The sequence below is a fragment of the Camelus bactrianus genome, chromosome 13 (genome assembly GCF_048773025.1).
Source record: "Camelus bactrianus isolate YW-2024 breed Bactrian camel chromosome 13, ASM4877302v1, whole genome shotgun sequence".
Taxonomy (NCBI): Eukaryota; Metazoa; Chordata; class Mammalia; order Artiodactyla; family Camelidae; genus Camelus; species Camelus bactrianus.
Genome location: NC_133551.1, coordinates 38,518,163 through 38,538,299, shown reverse-complemented (window position 1 = coordinate 38,538,299; position 20,137 = coordinate 38,518,163). Strand labels below are relative to the sequence as shown.

General features: G+C 46.9%; 1 protein-coding gene across 1 annotated transcript in view; it reads right to left on the bottom strand.

Annotated features, from left to right (window-relative positions):
- PLPP3 (phospholipid phosphatase 3) overlaps nt 1–20,137 on the bottom strand; it is an 82,945-nt gene that overhangs the window by 15,290 nt on the left and 47,518 nt on the right. Inside the window, exons 3-4 of the mRNA XM_010958364.3 lie at nt 10,522–10,802; nt 10,050–10,107 (exon numbers count right to left, since the gene is read on the bottom strand). Coding sequence (XP_010956666.1) covers nt 10,050–10,107; nt 10,522–10,802 — 339 coding nt within the window. The remainder of the gene's footprint in view (nt 1–10,049; nt 10,108–10,521; nt 10,803–20,137) is intronic.

Here is a 20,137-nt window from a genome sequence, read left to right as displayed (position 1 = left end):
GTCCGGTCCCCACCACTCAGGACTGTCATGTGAATACCCGCATGGTGATCAGGGGAGGGTGTCATGACAGTCACAAGGGGATGCTTCTGCTTCAAAAGAAAGCAACTCTGTCAAAGGACAAGTTTCTAAGTCAGCACTTGGAACTGCGGATTTTGCATCAGAATATGAGGAAACACATACAGCAACCAGACAGGGAGCTTTCAAAGAGAGGTGGACAGACTCTGGATGGGGTGGGGCTGAAGAGCAACCTGAAGAAAAATGGAAGAAAAAACAAAAAAACACCTCCGGCCGAGGCACAGAAGTTGAAATGACGTCAACTGGGCATTGTCCCTTGGAGTTATCTTGCCGCAGTTTCCGCTCTAACCTCTGGGCACAACCTACTTCTCAGGGTTCCTGTGGGAACTTGGGAAACGAGGAGGAAGAGGCAGCGGGACGCGGGGAACTTCCGACTACAAATCAAAGCAAGGCCCCGGGAGAGACCAGAGAAAGGGAAGAGAGCGGAGGGGAGGGGGCGGATGGCCTAAAGATAGACCTGCGACAGCGGCGAGGGAGTGACTCTGCCCTTCCTGAGACAAATGGACACCTTCCTCTGGGTGGCCAGGAAAGAGCAAGCCAGCGGCCGGGCCCGAGGAGACAGAAGAGTGGAAGATTCCAGAGTCGCCCTTGCCCGTGTAGAGAGAGTGTCTAGCACTGAGCCCTCCACTCCTTGGAAGACAGCTTCGCAAAAGCCAGGCCTGGAAGGCAGTCGGCAACTTTACAATCGTTATGAAATTATATGAATGTATTGTTGGGAAATCTGAGAATAACGAGTGAAAAAATAATGAAGAGACTGCATTCATGATGATGGCTGCCAAACCAATGGCTTTCCATATATCAAAAAATAACCAGTTACAAATCTAAAGGAAGAGATAAAATCATCATAATAGCAAAGATGATTATATAAATAGCAATTAGCTTACCAAGAACTGCATAGGGCCTTTATGGAGTAAGGGACGCAAAGGACAATTTGACTAGATAGCTAGAATTTTTCTTTTTTGTTGTTGTGGTTTTTTTCTTTTTTATCTTCTTTTTTGTTTATTTTTAATTTTTATAAAGAAGCTCAAGTTTCTATTTATTTATTTATTTATTTATTTATTTATTTATTTATTTATTTATTTATTTATTTGGGGGCAGGGAGGAAATCGGGTTTGTTTATGTATTTATTTTAATAGAAGCACTGGGGCTTGAACCCAGGAGCTAAGCACACGCTCTACCACTGTGCTACACCCTCCCTCCGTTTTTTTCCCTTCATTTTTAGTTAGAATTTTTATTCAAGAAGACTCATGTATAAGAACCCTCCCCTTATAATCTCATGAGTTAATATGTAAATTTAATCAGACTCCTATGAACACTCTACAAAGGTTTGGAGAAAAAACTTTTTTAAATTATCCTATATATAAAATAGATAAGCAAGTTTCTTCTGTATAGCACAGGGAACTATATTCAATATCTTGTAGTAACCTTTAATGAAAAAGAATATGAAAAGGAATATAGGTATGTATATGTATGACTGAATCACTATGCTGTACACCAGAAACTGACACAACATTGTAAACTGACAATACTTCAATTTAAAAAAAAAAAAAGAGGAACTTGGGGGGAAAAAAAATCCCTTCCTTTTGAAAGTGAGAATGGTGAGGATGTTGGTAGCTCCAATTCAACATGGTCTTTAGGACAATGGCAAGTTCAGGGAACAAGGAATGGTCCCTATGCAGTGTGACCACTGTGGTCTGGACGTCCTCCAGCCAATCCCGGCAATGGACAAGGGTAGGGTGGGTAAGAGAAAGACCACAGGTTTTCATGGGAAAAATCTCACTGAGTCTCCATTTTCTCACATATAAAATAAGCATAACAACCTCATCTCACAGGCTGAAGCACAGATTGGCGATAACGGAGATCACGTACCTGGCCCCATGGACTGCTTGAAAACAGATGAGTTCATTCTTTGACTACTTTTTTTTTTCCTTAATTTTTAATTGAAGTACAGTCAGTTTACAATGTTGTGTCAATTTCTGCTGTTCAGCATAATGCTTCAGTCATACATGTACATACATATATTCCTTTTCATATTCTTTTTCATTATAGGTTACTACAAGATATTGAACATAGTTCCCTGTGCTATACAGTAGAAACTTGTTGTTTATCTATTTTATATATAGTAGTTAGTGTCTGTGTGGTAGAGCACATGCTTTTAGCATGCACAAGGTCCTGGGTTCAATGCTCAGTACTTCCTTTAAAAAAAAAAAAAAGACTGACTACTTTTCTTAATTTGGACCTAGCAGCTTTGAGATTTCTTCATTCCCTCAGTTCAAAACTCTGCGGGTCCTCAGAAAATGATTGTTCAAAATCCTCCACCTCTCCCCGCCCCCTCCACTCAGACTTGAGGTCACAGGCCTTGGTGATCAGGGTGGGGCAGAGGAAGGGTGGGTTTCCCAACCGGACGAGGCACACATCTCCCCTTCTACTGACTCAGACACTTAAGGCTAGAGCTTAATACAAAGAAAAAAATATATACATGCGAGAGGAACTTGAGGAGAGAGGAAGAGACTTGTCATCAGAATAGCTTCAGGAAGGGAGTGCTCATGAACGAGAAAGGAGTAGGGGGCCCCGGGGGGGAGAGATCCCTTTGGGAAGCAGTCTGACTACAGCGGGCAGACAGAGGGAAGCTCGTTCCTCCATAGTCATCAGTAACTGACACATTGACTGAGAGAAACATCTCGAGATCCCAGGATGGATCCTGGGGTCTGCAGCGGGGGCTCCAGAGGGCAGCTCAGAAGTAGCAAAGTGAATTTTGTGGCTCTGAGAGCCTGATGCCAGTCCTGGCTCCACCACGTATTGACTTCTCTACGTCTCAGTTGCCTTCCTTGTGAAACAGGCAGGACGACAGCCCCCTCTCAGGGTCACCAGGATCAAATAAGACACCTGACGTCACCCTTTTGCTTTGATAAATGAAATTTACTCAGTGACTGTGGTTGATTTCACCAAGACAAGTGAATCACTAAAAAAAGAGACTGCACAATGATCTTCCACCCAGAGGCTACTTCTGATTTGAAAAGTCAGCTGAGGGCCAAAGGCTTGGAGGTTGAGCAAAGGATCTGATAACACCCTCCACCCCACCCCAAGTGGGGAGTGGACTGGATTTTGCCAGTTCTAGCCCAGCTCACAGGAGCCACTCTCTCCATGCCAGAGGCTTGGGCCTCACCAGGATCAGTGAGTCCATCCCGGAGCGCCCTGCTCCCTTGGAAACCAGACCTGGGGATGCTGTGTGGGTCAGGAGGCTCCCAGTAGCCCCACTCCCCAGGGGCAGGTTACCATTACTCAGGAGAGGAAGTCCAACCTCCTGACCACAAGGACATGATGCCCTGTCCTGGACCAAACAGCAAGGAGCCTTTCCCAGAATCAAAACTCCTGCAGGGACTTCGGCAAAGTCCTAGGCATCCTGAAAAGGGTGTTTAAGAAATGGAATAAGCAGAGCTGGACAAAACCAGAAAGCCTAAATCGCCCATGACCTGTCACGGGGGTCAGCAGCCCTGAGGTCCTGTCTCACTTCCCCGTCGGTGTGGAGGCCTCTGGGCTGGAAGAGTCCACTTCCTGAGCATCAGTTCGATGCCCTGAAAGGGTCAGACTTGCAAACAAAGCAACCGGATTCGAATCTTGTCTCTGCTGCACATCAGCTGCCTGACTCTGGGCAAGGCGTTCCGCTTGTCCAAATTTCTGCTTTCTCATACATCACATAAGGCAATTTGTTCACTTAAAAATAACCGTGAGCATCTATTCCATTCAAAACTCCGTGAAAGACACAGACATGGATAAAATACATCCCTTCACAAAAAAAGAATATAATCTTTCAGCCCCTTTTTTCTACTAAGCTTTTTCTTCCAATTGCTAAAATAAAGCTGCTGATGGTAGATACAGAGATTACAACAGAAAGGTACAAGCCTGCCCACAGCCGCCACCCCCACCCCGGATGTGTGTGAAAGTCCCTGGCACACAGGACCCCGAAGAAATGGAGCTCTCTTCCCGGTCCGAACTTCAAAATCGGGGTTCTGTGGAATTCCAACAAAACCTCCTTAGCAAGGTCTGGCAGGATTCAAGTGGGTTCCTTGGGGCTGAACCAGCAAGCAGATGTGGGGTGAGCCTCACTGGTTCTTGCTTAGTCATTTGAGTTTCATTACACGATTTGCATACTGGTGAAACAGGTCTGTACTGTCCTCTGCTTCATTTCCATTGCTCTTGGGAGCTCTCTGCTAAGAGTGAGAAGGAGGCTTTTGTCCTTCTTTTGTCCCTGCCTGCTCTCTTCCTGGGGAAGTCCGTCCAGATTGCTGACACCCACAGGGAGAAACTTTCTTCCTTCTCCCGCCTCCTCCATGGCTCACACTTGGCAAAAGTTCACGTGCTGGTGACTCGAAGTGATGCAGAACTGGACTGTCTCTCGGGAAATTATTCAACTGCTTTCAGGACAAAGGGGAATTTTTAGTTGACTTTTCTCCTCCTTGAGGAGGGAATCAGATATTGTTTTCTGTCACTATCAGAGAGAGAAAAGGAAACTACTGGATTGCTGAGCACTTAGACACTGAGCTAGGTGCTGCAAATTACATGACCTGCAATTGTCACAACCATCCTGGTAGGAGGACACCATTGTGCCCATTTCACAGATGAAGGGATCAAAGTCACCTGCTGAAGGTAATGAAGGGCCATGATCTACACTGAGTAAGTTTGCCTCTTTTAAGTCCTTGCTCTAACCACAGAAGAACCTGGCTTCCTTAGGGAATTCGTGCTTTGCATGCCAAATAATTGGTCTTTGGGATTGGACTTCTGTCTCTGGAGAAAAGAAGCAATCTGAGGGGACTTCACAGCTGTCATGGACTCACGGACAACCTGAATGGGACATTTGGAACTTCAGGCTCCTCTTATTCACCTGGCATCAACACCCAAGTCTTAAACACAGGTGTCTAGCTTTTGTAAGAGTTAGTAAATCTCTGACCTGATCTGAAGCTACGGAGACCCTGTGAACAGACTCAGCGAACCTCAGAGCCCAGTTCACAGCCCTTTCCTCTGTGCTCCAACCCCTCCATCCACCCCAATCAGAGAACTGAGCTAACTGCTTCGCAACTATTTACTTTCAGGCTTTCCACACAAAATGTGAGCTCTCTTGGTGTCCGCCGGTGCTCACACAAGGTCAGGCACAGAGCAGGTACTCAGAAACTGCTGGATGGATGGATGGTGGATAGATGGATGGTGAGGCAGAAAGGAAGAAGAGGAAAAACATCTGGTACAGTGGCTCCTTGGAAATAACAATCTTGCTCCTGGAAGGCGTTTCACCAGACACTCCCAGAACCTGTGGGCACGTCTCGCGGGCATACCAGACCCCACTGCTCCGGGATTCTAAACATGTTGAACTCAATGACTAACAACCACACGCCGGAGAACATGGCTGTCAGAGCACAGCCACTTCCCTGTTTCCTTGGTACCCGAAAAACCCTCCAACACATCAACAGTTCTCACAGCACCACAGGGAGGAGTCCAGAGGTAAACAGTTCAGCAAAGAGGCAGCAAAGGCCTTCCCTACATCACACATCTTTGCGATCTATCAAGTCAGTGATGAGGAAATGAACAAAATTCTGACTGGAATGGAAAGGAGCAGGGTCTGGGAGTGTCAGAAGACCTGGGATTCATCCATTCATCCATCCATCCATCCATCCATCCATCCATCCAACATTCACTGCATTCTTAACGAAGTGTCAGACACTGTTTGGGGAAGTGAGATACAGCAGTGAATCAAGAGACAAAGACCTCTCCTCCATGAAACTTACAATTTATCTGGTGGAGATAAACCAATAGTAGGTCAGATAGTGAGAAACTGGGAGGAAAATATGGCTGTAAAGGGAGTTCGGGAGTATCAATGGCAGGGGGCGGCCAGGGAAGTCTTCTCCGACAAAGCGAACTGAGGAAGGGGAGGTGCGAGGTGCAGACTCCCGGGAGGGGAGCTGGGCAGTCTGGCTGCTGCCTGATCTGAGCTCCAAATGGAGGAGCTGGGCGGGGGCTGATGGTCCCAGGGGTCTTCTCAGCTCCCCGTGCACCCTCCACTCCCTGCTTCCTATAGTCCTCAAAGCCATGCTGAAATGAACACCTGCAGATTCCACATCACCACCCTCCTTCCTGCCTGCACACAGGTAGTTCTTCCAGCCCTCCCACCTCCACCTGACTAGCCCGCAGGAAGCCTTCCTGAGCTTCCTCCTCCACTCCAGCTTAGCTTGGTTACCACAAGTCTGAACTTCAGTAATAACCTATACATCCCCCGTTGCCCCTGCACCATGCACCAGACTACCGTCATTGTCTGCCTGCTCCTCTAGACTGAACTGCCATAGGGCTATGAGCATGCCTTGCCAATCGCTCCATCCCTGCCCTTGCCATGGGGCTTGGTGCCTAACAGTCACTCACGAAATATATGCTGACTGATGAATGTTGAAAGCATAGGTGAGTTCCTTGAGGGCAGGGCCCAGGGCTGATTCACCATCACGGGCCCGGCCGGGCAGAGGTAACTCCAGGCATGCCACGGGAATCGATGCCTGCCCCGGTGTTGGCATTGTATCCAGACAGCCAAGTCATCCTCCTTCCCTGAGCGTGGAGGGGAAGGGCCAATCCCGACGTGGTCCTCTGGGGTTTCAGACCAGGACTCGGGGGCAGGAAGCACCATGGATGCTTACATATGCTGTGGGATTTCTCTAATTAGAATTTGCATTAATCTCTAACAAGCCTTAACCTCACCCTTAAGCTTCCGTGCCCAGAGACAATTTGGCGTTTGGGGCATGGTTTTTCCATGCTCTCCATTTTATAAATCAAAACCTAATATGGAGTGCCCCCCCCCACCACCCAAAGCCATGGGAGGATGGTGCTGAAAGGCCTGGGGAAGGGATGGCTGGTGCTTCAGGTCTGCTGCTCTCTGAACTCCACGGTAACCTGGACATAAGTTTGTCTCTGACGGCTTCCCATGTTCCCTTTTAGCACCAAGGGTAGTCCAAACTTCTTTCAAACAGAACCATAGAGATCGAGAAATAAGTAGGCACCATCTAATTCCACTCTCACATTTGGCAGACGGGGAAAGTGGGGTCTAGAGAGGTGGTAGCAACTCTGCAGAACAGACACGATTGTCTCCCCTGGATGAGTACACCGAGACTCGAACCAACTCATGGTTCCACAGCTAGTAACAGGCACGGCCAGAATCACCCAGCTCTGTCCTGCTCTAAAGGCAAACACTGTCAACACCACACACAGCAGGTTCAAATGTGATTCTCCCCCTGGCTCCAGAGAAGCTGCAGATCACAGGCTGCCCTAAGCAAAGCCCAGGGGGCACTGGGGGAGGCTGGAGTCGCCTGTGTCCAACTCAGGCTCTCCTGCAGCCCAGCATAAAAGCACCCCTTCTATGGGAGGGGTCCAGGGGCTTCTCTGACATACTGCAGGATTTCCCACTTCCCCGGACAGGCGGCAATGGTGTTCTTCCAACTTCCTTTAGAAAGCTCTGCAAATTGGACTTTCAAAGGGTTGCGATGTCTGTGTAACATCACATAAAAAGGAGCCCCGGGGAAGAGCACTGCCTTCCTTACTTCTTAGTCTTTACCTTCAGAGGTTGTTTTAGGACAAGATAGTCTTAGAGCTAAAAAGAAAGCCTTGTGTTTGCACGTTGTACACGTGGGTGTCTGTGAGTTGTGAATGTTGAATGCATATATGTTTGCAAGAGCTCCAGAGAGTGTGTGGTGTGGGCGCAGGGGAGTGTGTGTGAAAAATAGACTTTGGAGATGAAGGATTAAGGGGGCTGCTTTCTTTCTCCCTCTCTTCCTTTCTTCTCTCCCTTTCTCCCTCCCTCCCTCCCTTCCTTCCTTCCTGGAATGAAATGATTTTTTTCCTCCCTCAAAGATGCAAATAAACATCCAATCCCAATCAACTGGTCATCCATCACCCCCACAGGGAGCTCCTATTATAACCACAGCTGGTAGGAGGTGACGGGCAGTGGGGGTGCGGAGCACCTCACTCACTAAAGCAAATCTGAAGGAAGGTAGGTCGTCTTCAAGCAAAATTGAAATTCAGGTTGGAGCCTATATTCTTTAAGTTTATCCTGCAGAGGTTGGCTGGGTTTTGTTTCCTGTCACGCAGCACAGTGAGAAAACATACAGCGGGGAAGGTATAGCTCAGTGGTAGAGTGAGTGCTTAGCATGAACGAGGTCGTGGGTTCAATCCCCAGTATCTCCATTAAAAAAAAAAAAAAAAAAATTAAAAAAAAAAACATACAACGATGCTGGAGTCATAAAGACCAGCTACCAAATGCTTTTTGTGTCTCTTAGATTCAGGTCTGTTTGTTTGAAACGGAAACAGTGTAATCAAAATATATCTCTTTGGGTTATTGACAGAATCGAAAGTTACGGCGTGAGCTCAACCCAGTGCCGGGCCCACAGAAGGCACCAGAAACCTGTCGGCACTTTCACTTTCGGAACAGCTGTGGAGCACATACAACCGACGGTGCTGGTTTCAAAGTTACCCAGTATTTTTCTCTTGGAAGAAAATGAAGGCACGTTAAAAAAAAAAAAAAAAAAAAAAAACACAGACCCACTTCCCTAAGCACCTTTACAAAACACTGAAATTTCATTTTGTAAAATTGCTTCCAGCCCTAGGTAAAATATAAAAATGGAACAGGAAATGAAATATCGTTGCTAAACTGTCCTTTCTAAGAGCAAAGCAAAAACAAAAACAACCACCAAAAAAAAAAAAAAAAACCGGTGGAAGTACTATCCATGAATAAATAAAATCCACGTTTAATGTTTTTATAGGTGGGGGCCCACCTTTTAGCTCTGCCTCCTAGGCGGGAAGCCCAGTGACCTCCAGACTTGGAAAGGATTGAGGGAAAAAACAAAACAAAACAAAACAAAAAAACCCTCTCTGCTGTTTTTTCCAACTCCTAATTATGTTTTTTAAATTAAGTCGAAACCAAAACGTTCTTTTTCCAAACAGCTTATGCTCCTCTGAGCAACGTCTGACCTCTCAGCGCCTTCTCGCTCTGAACTCCATCAAAGCAGCCAAAAGCAGGAAGTGCCTTGGCACACGGACCTCATTCAAGTGGAGAGGAAAGGCAGGGGGACCACATGTAACTGACAAAGAGAAACAGACCAGCCGCTGTCTGGGCGGCAGCTGGAGCGGAGCAGGGAGCTACACCTGCACGGTCCCAGCGTCTCCAGGAGGTCAGCGGAGGACCGCCGCCATGGCAAGGGCAACGCGGGAGCTCAGATCATGGCTCCACCACTAGCTGCAGGCCCTCCAGCACACTGCTCATCCTCTCTGGGCCTTTGTCTCTGGATCCAAGCAACGGGGCTAAGGAGTTCCTATTTCACTGTGTCGTGTTGACGTCACATGTGCTCATGGATGCAGAAGGATTCTGGAAAACTCAAAACCACTCTCAGTAGTCAGAGAGTGATTTTTAAAGCTTTTCCATCAGTAGAGGATGGAGGAGGACTGGCCTGGAGAACACTGCGAGGAATTTGATCAAAAGGCATGGATTTGAGCGCTCGTTCTGGTGTCTATGTAAATTTTGGCAGTTCACTTGAATTCTCTGAGCCTTACTCAGTAATCCTTTCCCACAAGAGATGATACTACTTATAACATAAGATTCCTGGAAGGATCAACTGAGTTAATGGATTTTCAGAAAACAGTGCTTGGTACCATAAGATGTTACACAAGTGTCTTTACCAAGCAGTAATTTCAAAATGGGTGCTCAGTCCTTATCAAGCAGCCATGGTAAATATTATTTTTACTTGAAAAATGGGGAAAGCCTGGAAAGTAAAATAACTTCTGCTAAGGCAGTGGCAGAGCTCAGAATAAAAGCTAATTCTTCTAGCAAACCTCCCTTTCAAGGATTTCTCAGTGAAGGCAGTCCCTAACCATTCCGAGGGCTCTGAGTACAGAAGAGATTTAAGCTGGGGCTGGATGCTGAGCTCCATTGGAGTCGAAGCCAAAGTACTTACCACCAAATACAGCATAGTGTACATGGAGAAGGATGCGTGGCCAGAGAAGAAGGACTTCCTGCAAGAGCAAGAGAGGGCCATGTAAGGGCCATATTGCCATCCCCAATACACATTTGTCTGTCTGTCTGCCCTCCCTAGACTGTGACCCCGAGAGCAGCACCACCCTGTTCATTTTTGCATCCTTGGTAGTGCTTTGGACACATTGCCTGGAACCCAGCAGGCACCCACAGATGCATGAATAAACAAAAGACAGAATGAATGAGTGGATGGACTTAACGATGCGTGATCGTAATTGTCTATTTACTATCTGTCTCAATCATTTTACCGCGAGTGCCTTAGGAATGGGGACTCTACCTTACTCACCCACCGACACCAGGGCTCAGCACTGAGCCTGGCACCTGACTGAGTAGGTGCTCACTGCACTGCCTGCAGCCAAGGGTGAACACAGTCCCCCGGGAGGTGGGGCTCTCACCTGGCTTCCTGGACTTTGCTGTCATCGCCTCTGCATTTGTAGTTTTGAATGTAGCCCTCGGAGCAGTTGATCTGGCTGAAATCAGGGTTGCAGACGCTCAAGAAGTGAGGACGCAGGCGCCCAATGGAGACTTTGGCAATATCTGTGAAGGACTGGCTGATGGCACAGCCGAAGAGGAAGCAGCCCACTTGCTTATAGAGGGCTGCCACATAGGGATTCTGGACTGTCGACCGGGACTTCTCCTTCAGGTAATAGATGCGGTAGAATTCCCCTGTGATGATCTGAAAGGAAACCCACAGAGGAATTAGGCAGTATTACAACCCATCATCAAAAGTGAGGCTGTAAAGGATGTTTAATGACATAAGATGACATCCAATACATGACTGCAGGTTATAATCTAGAAAACTCCAATTTTCTATCTAAGAAATAAACAAACACAAATATGCATGGGAGAAAAGATCAAAGTGAGAGTAAAGAGACTTTATCTTTTTTAAACAAGTCCTACATGGCCATACAGTACCTTTGTAATAAGAAAAATATGCAATCAAATATATTTGTATGTAAATATATAACATAAAATATATAATATATAAAAATATACACACACGCAGGCACACACACACATTATACACATACTTTTTTTTTTTCAACAGAAAGAGACAAGTAATGACGGCTATAGAAAACAAAAGTAAATGAAGATTTGAGGACATGGTTAAGGGTGGTCAGGATGTCAGAGGGTCTGAGCAAATCTCAGGATTCTGGGATTTGGGGTAAAGGATCATCGACAATGATCTAACTCTACACACGGTCTCAGCCTGCACCTCATGCAGCCATGGAGGAAGTTTCTGTGGGAAGGAGTGAACGCCCCCCAGACCCAGCCCTGGGTTTGAATCCAGGCTCCGTCACCTACCTGATGTCCCTCTGCATTAATACACCACTGCAGAGGTACTGACGGAGATGTGGTTAGCGTGGATGGGAAATGCTTTGGGCAGGATGAAAAGAACACGGGGCTACAAACCGAGGAACTTTTATACAATGCCCTTCAGTGTCTGTGAATTCCCAAGTCCGCCTGCATTGTCTCCTCCGTCCTGAAGGACAGTGAGTGAGTCTGGGTTTTCATACCCTTCCTCCATCCCACCATGTATACTCCTTAACGCTTAGGGGAGATTTATCACTGCTTGAAAAGCGGGGGTGGGAAGAGCCACCAATTTTGATTACCTACTGCATTCTGAGTGTTTTTATATACTTTATTTCATGAAACCCTCACAACCACGGGAGATAGATCAGGGCTCAGAGGGGCAGCACTTCCACCAAAACTGCCTGGTTTTGCATCAGAAATGATGCTGCGTGGGGGATGGTGGGCAGCGGGCTCTCTGCAAGGCAAACGCCTACGATGCCTATGCAGCGGAGGACCAGCTCTGCGTTGGTGGGCGATGCACGATCAGACAGCCCGCTGCCCTTGCCTTAACGCCACAGCACAGCCCCGGCCACTTCCTGGTTGCAACCACAATCCAGGGACAGCGATGCTCAACTCACCCCTCACCACAAAGTCCCGTCCACACTTCCTCCCAGGAAAGGCTGACGAGCCACACTTGCCCTTTCAGGGAACAGAGAGCATGTTCACAACCACAAGGGAAGCAATAGATTGGCACATCCGGGCAGTCCTCAAAGTCTCCCCTTTTACAGCTGGGGAAGGCGTCGAGGTGAGGGCTCTGAGCCAAGTCCGGGGTTCCCAAGTCTGGGGAGGAGGAGGGCCACGTAGGAGGGAAATGCCAGCTGGGCCCAGGGGTGAGCAGGTGCAGGAGTGAGAACAGCCACTAGCATCACTAACATTTACACAGTGATTCTGTGTGTATAAATGCTTGATATTTCTAAGTGCTACCCTCTTGTTTCCTAGATCATATTGAGTTTCCTAGAGATGGTCAAAGGCCAGTCTGGTCTGGCATCCTGGCTCAGCCGATCCCCAGGAGACCAGGACTGTTAGTGGAACGAACAAATGAATGAAAGGGAGCTGGATGGTGGTCCTCACAGTGGTTTTATTGCAGAAGTGGAAATGTCCTCTAAACATGACCAAGAGTCCTTTGACAACATGCTGCAGAGATTAAAATCTGAGAAGCCTCGCCAGTCAGAAATGAAAGGGTCCATTATATATGGAAGAAACTGAGGTTCAAATTAACTCACATCTAAAGATTAGACCCAGGTGTGCTAACTCTCCACCCAGCATTCTTTCCTACCATTCGTGGTCTAATTCCCCTTTTGAACCTGTTTATACTTTTACCCTATGTAACCTTACAGGCTAACACGTTCCAGATGTTTATTACCACCATCGTGTTCTCTCTTATTCTTCTTTATTTATAAATCATGCTCACGTGACTTTAGACACAGGGAAAAACACGAGACTAGGAGTCAAGGGGCCAGGGTTCGAGCCCCCACTCGCTGAGTGATTTGGGATAAGTCAGTTTCTCCATTTGCAAAATGAGGGCGCTAGACTCCGTGATTTACTACTTCATAACTACAGTGACATTTTTTCCCAGCTTTCTTGTGCAACCTCCACCAGGAGCCTCCCGACCAAGCAAAGGTAATAAGCAGTAGCAGAGGAGAGGCACTTCCTGGGAGATGACACCACAGGCAAGGAGCAGAACCAAGGCCCCAAGCAGTCCCTGCCCTTGGATCACTCCTGAGTTCATTGAACCATCCACTGCCACAGAATAAGAAACTGTTTCTAAACTCGCTTGGCTTGAGCGTAGTTTCCTGTCTGATGCTGAAAAAGACCCCATGGATTTCCACTGCAAATCACAATCTCTTACATGAGTTTACTGATTAATCTAAGAGGAGTAAACTCTCTGCTTTAGTCATCTTAGCAAGAAAGGGTTTGATTGCAACTCAAAGTTTTCAGCTTAACACCCCTTCATTCTAAAACTTCAGTTTTCAGTGCCACAGTGTTGCAAATAGCCAACTGCTCATTAAAGTGCTTCCTCTTCTCATGGAAAAATAAAGATAAACATTTGATGGCCCCTCAAGTTCCCAACAGCAAAGCTAATAACAGCAGCAATCTGCTATATTTCTTTTGCTGTTTATAGTTTCATTTAACCTGCAACTCTGTGAAGACAGTATACCCAGTCTACAGGCGGGAATATTAAGGCACTGAGAAATAGTGACCTATCTGAAGGCTTTGAGGCTAGTAAGCTGACAGAGTCGATATCCTGACTCTCAAGTTCAAAGAGCCCAGATATCCTGACTCTCAAGTTCAAAGACCCACAGCAGACGACATCGAGATCATTTTACTATTTCTGTTGTTTCCTAAAAACAATTTCCACGGTAGAAGAGCAACTGTGTATTTTCAAGGACAGGACCAGGCTGAAGCCATTTAGCAGACACATGACTCCAGGATCACATGGCTTCTGGGGCAACCCTGACAGATCTTGGAGTTAATGAGCAACAAATTATGTATTTTCCCCATCCCCTTGTACGGAAGGGTCGGGGAGTCGACAACACAGCCATAAATCATCATTATGAACCAGCCGGACTTGGCTTCTTGTAATCCTAACCCTTAAAAGACCATTTAATGAAATTCGGGCTGCAAAAAGAAGCCGGAATACCTCACCTCTGCAGAAGAGGCGAGGGCTTAAATTGTTCTCCAACACGTTACACACCGAACTCTGGAGTTCCAGATTTACTGCTTTCGGACTTTATTCATTACTCACAATGTTTTTATTCCTGGGTAATAAAATAAGCGCTTCCCTCCACCTCCCTCTCCCCCTGAGCAGCCTCTGTCCCCACTCCCAGCCTCCGGCCCCTGGAGTCCTCATTTCTGCTTCAGTCAGCAAGGTTGTGATATGTAAATTTCACGGCTGAGAAAAATGCCTTCAATGTCGATCCCTTTCTGAAGCAGCAAGCAACAGATTCTGGGGGTGCTGGCAGGTTGCCAGGTGAGCCGAGGAGAATTCTCCCCTACCTGCCTTTTAAAGCATTTGGCACGGAATCTGGAAACTAATAAAGCAGGAAAGCATTGCAATTAAGCTATGAGGGGACAGAAAGGGATCAGTCGATCGATCAGTCCTCGTCTGAGAATGGCCGCAGTTTGGAGAGAGGTGGTCTCCAAGTCTAAGACAGCGCCTCTTCCTGTCTTCTCTGATAGAAAAGAGTTCAAACTGCCCAGAAGTCACAAATATTGAATAGTTCTGGAGAGGGAATTTGGGGAGACATCGGAATAGACATTTTGGGAAGGAGACGGCACACAGGGGTAAAAGAGGCACTGATTCTGGAGCCAGAAAAATCTCGGTCTGAATCCATCTCTCACCTTAGATGAGTGGCTTCACCTCTCTGGGCTTAGGTCTGCTTGTCTGTGAAATAAGATCAATAACATCTACTTGGCAGGATTTGCCAGGGGACTCAAGGAGTGACATGGCACCTAGAAGAAGAGCCCTCCAGGCCTTGTTTTTTCCCTTCCCTTGGAAAAAGGGAAACAAAAAATGAACAAATACAGTCATACTTCATTTGATTGTGCTTTGCAGATACTGGGTTTGTTTTTTTTTTTTAAACAATTAAGGGTTTACGGCCACCCTGCGTTGAGCAAGTCTATTGGTACCATTTTTCCAACAGCATTTGCTCACTTTATGTCTCTGTGTACTCTATTTTGGTAACACTTGCAATGTTTCAATTTTTTTTCATTGTTATTATATTTGTTATTGTGATCCACGTTCCTTATTGTTATCACTGCAAAAAGATTATGATTCACTGAAGCCTCAGATGATGGTTTGTATTTTTTTAGCAATAAAGTATTTTTTAATTCAGGTTTGTACATTGTTTTTTAGGCATAATGTGATTGCACACTTAACAGACTACAGTTTAGTGTAAACATAACTTTCATATGCACTGAGAAACGAAAATTGCATGTGACTCGCCGTATTGCAATGATCTGGAACTGAACTCACAGTATCTCCAAGATGCCTGTACTTGTATAAAACATCTTTTCCAAGATAGTTCCAAGAGCTCCTTGGAAAAGAACATTCTGCGCTGGAGGGCTTGGAAGTACCACCCCTCCATGGTAGAACCAGAAACGCCGGGTATTGAATATGTGGGTTTCGACCATTTTATTAAGGGTGTCCTTTTTTAGGAGAACAAAGTGGAAGGTAAGTTTAAACCCAAGGCAGCAAGGACAACCTGACTGCATCGTTTGGTTTATTTATAACTGCCCACTCTATAGATTAGCCCGAGAAAAGTAAGACTTTTGCACATAGCATCCCAACCATCCCTCTTTCAGAGACAGAACTCATTTTATTCCTATGCCAAGTTCAAAGGACAGACTTCTCTATATTCTCATTTGCTGGAATGATGACATTTGCATAGCATGTTAGAGCTTACAAAACGTTTTCCTCTGCACTGTGTTATCTGCTTCTCATGACACCCCACGAATTATTAAATTATTATCTACACTTTATAAGTGAGTATGTTGAAGGCCAGAGAAGCCACTGAATCAGCCTTGGGGGACAAGGTAAAGGACAGTAGCAGGGCCATCGCTGCAGCCTGGGCCTCCTGGGCTCTGTCCGATGGCATCAAGCTGGCTTTCTCTTAGAAGTCCTAGCAGTTAGCAGACGGATGTCTCCAGGGAGAGAGACGTGCACAGAGCATCTGGTAAGATCACGTAATCCTGTCCAGCACCTGCGCATCCAGGTCTCCGCCAGCCACAGAGCACCAAGCTCCCCCATCACATCTCAGCTCTGCAGATCAGTGAGCTTCTCTCAGCCCAGAAGAGATCTGTCCATTCAACAAACATTGGATAATGGAGAATAATGAAGGGAGAATCATTTCTCTCCATTTCTTTCTCAGTCCCAAGGGAAAGGCAAAATGTAGCGTGCCTGGGTGTTCCTGCGTCTAAGAACGGAGACAGAAGTGTTGCCCTGTGTTCTCTGAAGCCCAGTGCTCCATCTACTACAATGGGATACAGTATCTTTAGTGACTAGAAGTAACTGATGAGAAATTAAATCTCCTATTCTTCCCCCACTTGGTTGTCTTTAGCCTCTTGGCAAGTCCTAGACCGGAAAAGGCAGTGGGGACCTAGATCTGTCCAAGGCCACCAGTGGAGTTTCTGGGTAAGTTGAAACTCCAGTATCTAGAATACAGACAGCAAAGAAGCCAGAGAAAGCTCACAGGAGCTATTTATGGTTGAAATCAGCAGTGGCTGCCCTAAGCCTGCAAGCTTTATGAAGAAGGCAGCTTGAAGCATCATGACTTTCCAAAGTCAGGGACTCAAGGCCATGTCTGTTCTAGGCGACCAGCTCCGCCATCCATGCAAGAGTCTCCTGACTGCTCTTTCTGTAGCATTGCCTGCTGCCCACCTATTGCTCCTTTTGACCTTGAATTTCCTAACATCCTTATAGCATCACTGTGCTTTGCCTCCTATATCTCAAACAGCTTTCTTCTCCTTCCATGGGCTCCACTTCCAGGTTCTACCAGATAAATATGGGGTCTTCCTCAGGCTGCATCCTTGCCTCTCCATTGTGATCTCAGTGGCTCTGATAGTTTCAATTATTACCTCTGCAAAGGTGATCTCCAGCAGGGCATCTCTCTCTCTCTCTCTTTTTCCCTCTAGTTTCAGCTTAGCCCTTACACCATCAGCCTTGTTCCAATCATCTGCCCAATATTGTCCAACTAGTTATCAAACCGATGTTATTAGCATGTCAACCTGACCAAGTCTACAATCACACTCCTTCCAACTCCTGCCCCAAACCTCACTTCTCTTCCCTCCATTTCTGCTATAGGTGCCACCAAACATGTAACTGTACAAACAGGGAATCTTAGACCCCTCCCTCCTCTTTACTTCTCGATGTCATCAAATTCTGTTCATCCCATGTTTCCAAATGTCTCACATCCATCCTTTTCTCTCTCTTCCCCTTGCATCCCTACCACTGTGGTTTGGGCCTCATCCTTACCTTGGCTGGAAAGTTGCCCAAGTGAGCTTAAAACATGTTCATCAATCTCCAGCCAATTAACTGGAGTAAAAACTGCTCTGCACTCAAGGAGTCTCACAATCTTGCAGTAATGGCCTCCTCCCGTATCTCTGTCTACTCCCTGACACTCTATTTCTCCAGCCAAACAGGTCTGCTCTACATTTCCTGAAAACAGCCTTTTGCTTCTACCATCAATGAAGCAATCTCTTCTGCCTGGACTGTCAGGATCTCTGGTGAAAATCTCACCCCCGCTTCAAAGTAGAGCTCAGGTGCCAACTAGTGCACTGGGTTTGAGTTTGGGCTCTTCGACTCAAGAGTCTTGGACAACTGAGCTCTGTAACTCAGTCTCCTTGTGTGTACAAAGAGGGGTGATGTGGCGACAGTGCCAAGAGCTCAAGGGTTGTTGGGATAATTCAGTGGGGCAAGTGTTCCATGAATGCAGATGATGAAGACGGCGATGAGCCTTCACCAATGAAAACAGCCTTCAGTGACCTTCCCCTCAGCTCCCATGGCACTTTATTTCTACCTCATCTACACCATTTGGCTGGTTTTGTCCTTGAAGCTTCCACCTCTCTGCGACCTACCAACCCTGCCCTGCCCTGACTCTCTTCATATCCTCTGGCCGACGGCTTTGTCTCCTTGAGGGTCTAACAGTGCAGTCAGTCTCCTTCCTCTTTAGACCATAAGCTCCTGGGACAGGATCTGTGTCTCGTACATCAGCTTCCCGGCCAAGGTGCCCACCGCGATGCCTGCTTGTTCTAAGGAAGGTGTCACCGAGAGGTCATCACCTTCTGTACAGAGCACTTCCTACAATCCACACTGTCCCACACTGTCCATCTCAGGTGGGCATCTGCCTGGTGGTTTAGGTGTTCTGTCTTCCTCCACATACTGAGCTCTCCACGTCCAGGAACTAGAGCTTTTCTAGCTCACGAAATAAAGAGCCCCCCGCAGAGCACCTAGGGCAGAGGGGGTCTTCAATGCCAGTTCCTGCACTGGGCTTTGAAGCCAGACAGACCTAGGTTTTAATCCCTGCACCCCATTCACTAAGCAAAGTAACTGCACACTAGCCACATCCCCTGGTAAGCCTCAGGACCCTCCCTCCTTTGTAAAATGGGGTAAATAACACCTACCCCTGTAGCTGTTGAGGAGGACTTAAGATAAAGCATATTAGTTGCTGGCCCACTGGAGAGCTCGTCAGGGCTATCCGATTCTCCTCCCCATCCCCTAACACACTGACTCACACCAACACACTTCCCGGCCTCCCAAGCATTATTACTTAAGGTGGAGAATCATCACCTTCCTATCTGATATACTTTCTAAATAGTCTTTAAGCCCTAAGACTGACAGTAACCAAGGAAGAAATGCTGCAGAGAATGCGGGGGGCGGGGGGGGGGGGCTGGAGGGTGAAGGGAACAACCTAAACCCTAATCTCAATGCCTGTGTTTGTTAAATCGCAAACAGCGCCCCTCTCCCCACCCCCAGGGATGAGAGGTTCTCAGAAGAGCTCTGCAGCCATCCGATCAGGGATGACACAGTTGAAGGATTAACGCAGCCACTCTCTGTTGGTGGTCTTGGTAATTGCACAGACGTAGTGGATTGTAAACTGGGGGACAGGGTCTCCCGCCAAGGCACCCTGGGCCAGCTCCACTTCACTGTTTTTCAGAGCTGAAAACGCGACGAACCTTTAATGAGGAGGCAATCTTGGGGAACCTTGTTTTCTTGGCAGTGCTCTCTCAGATAAACGGAGATGGGGGGTGGGGAGGAACTAATGAAGTCCAGATGTGGGCAAACTGAAGCCTGATCTTGAATAAACAAGTCTTGGAGGTATAAGCTCTTCTTCTTGTCTCTCCAGCAAGAAATGTGCGTGTGGTACTGAGAATGTCCCCATGGGCATCATGGACCACAGTTAAGATTTTAGGGAAACAAATAAGACACTTGTCCCTGCTCCCTAGGTCTTCTGACATCTTTTGGCCTGATGCTTCTGAGGTTCTGTCCAACATGCATGACTTCCTCTGTGATTTTCACAAACATACTGAGCACCCAAGTCCATGCCTTGCACAAGCAATATAAAATCAGATCAGACCGGTCCCTACCCTGATGCAGCTAAGGGGATAACCAGGAAATAGACAAGGAAACAGACAAGCCAGTTCAGTACAGTAACTGCAAAGAAGGACATGGGCCCAGGGATCCCTGAGTCCCTTGGAAGGTAGGGGAAGAAGCAGTCAAGGAATGCTTCCTGGAGGAGATATACACTTGGTGTTTATTTAGTGCCTACCACGTGCAAGAGGGAAAGACCTGATCTCTGCCTTGTGGGAACCTATTGTCTAGCTGGGGAGATAAGATGTGGACACAAATCACATTACAAGGCGATGTGTATTGAAGGTGCTATCTCCCTGCTTGAGATGGGGCAGCTTCTGGCAACTGAGTGACAAGAGACAACATGCAGCTTGTTGGGCTGGTGTTCAAGATGCGATCCCAGCACCTGCCCCACTCTAGGTGTTTGATAAGTAATTGTGGAAGGGATGCAGGCTTTAGAAGGCAGCAGTGGTGTCACTATTAAAAGACAAAACAAAACAAAAACCTTGCCTTAGAATCAGAGGACTCCTGGTCTGGCCCTTTTCCTATGGGAAAGCCACTTCATTTCTTGATCTCCGGTCACCTTAGCT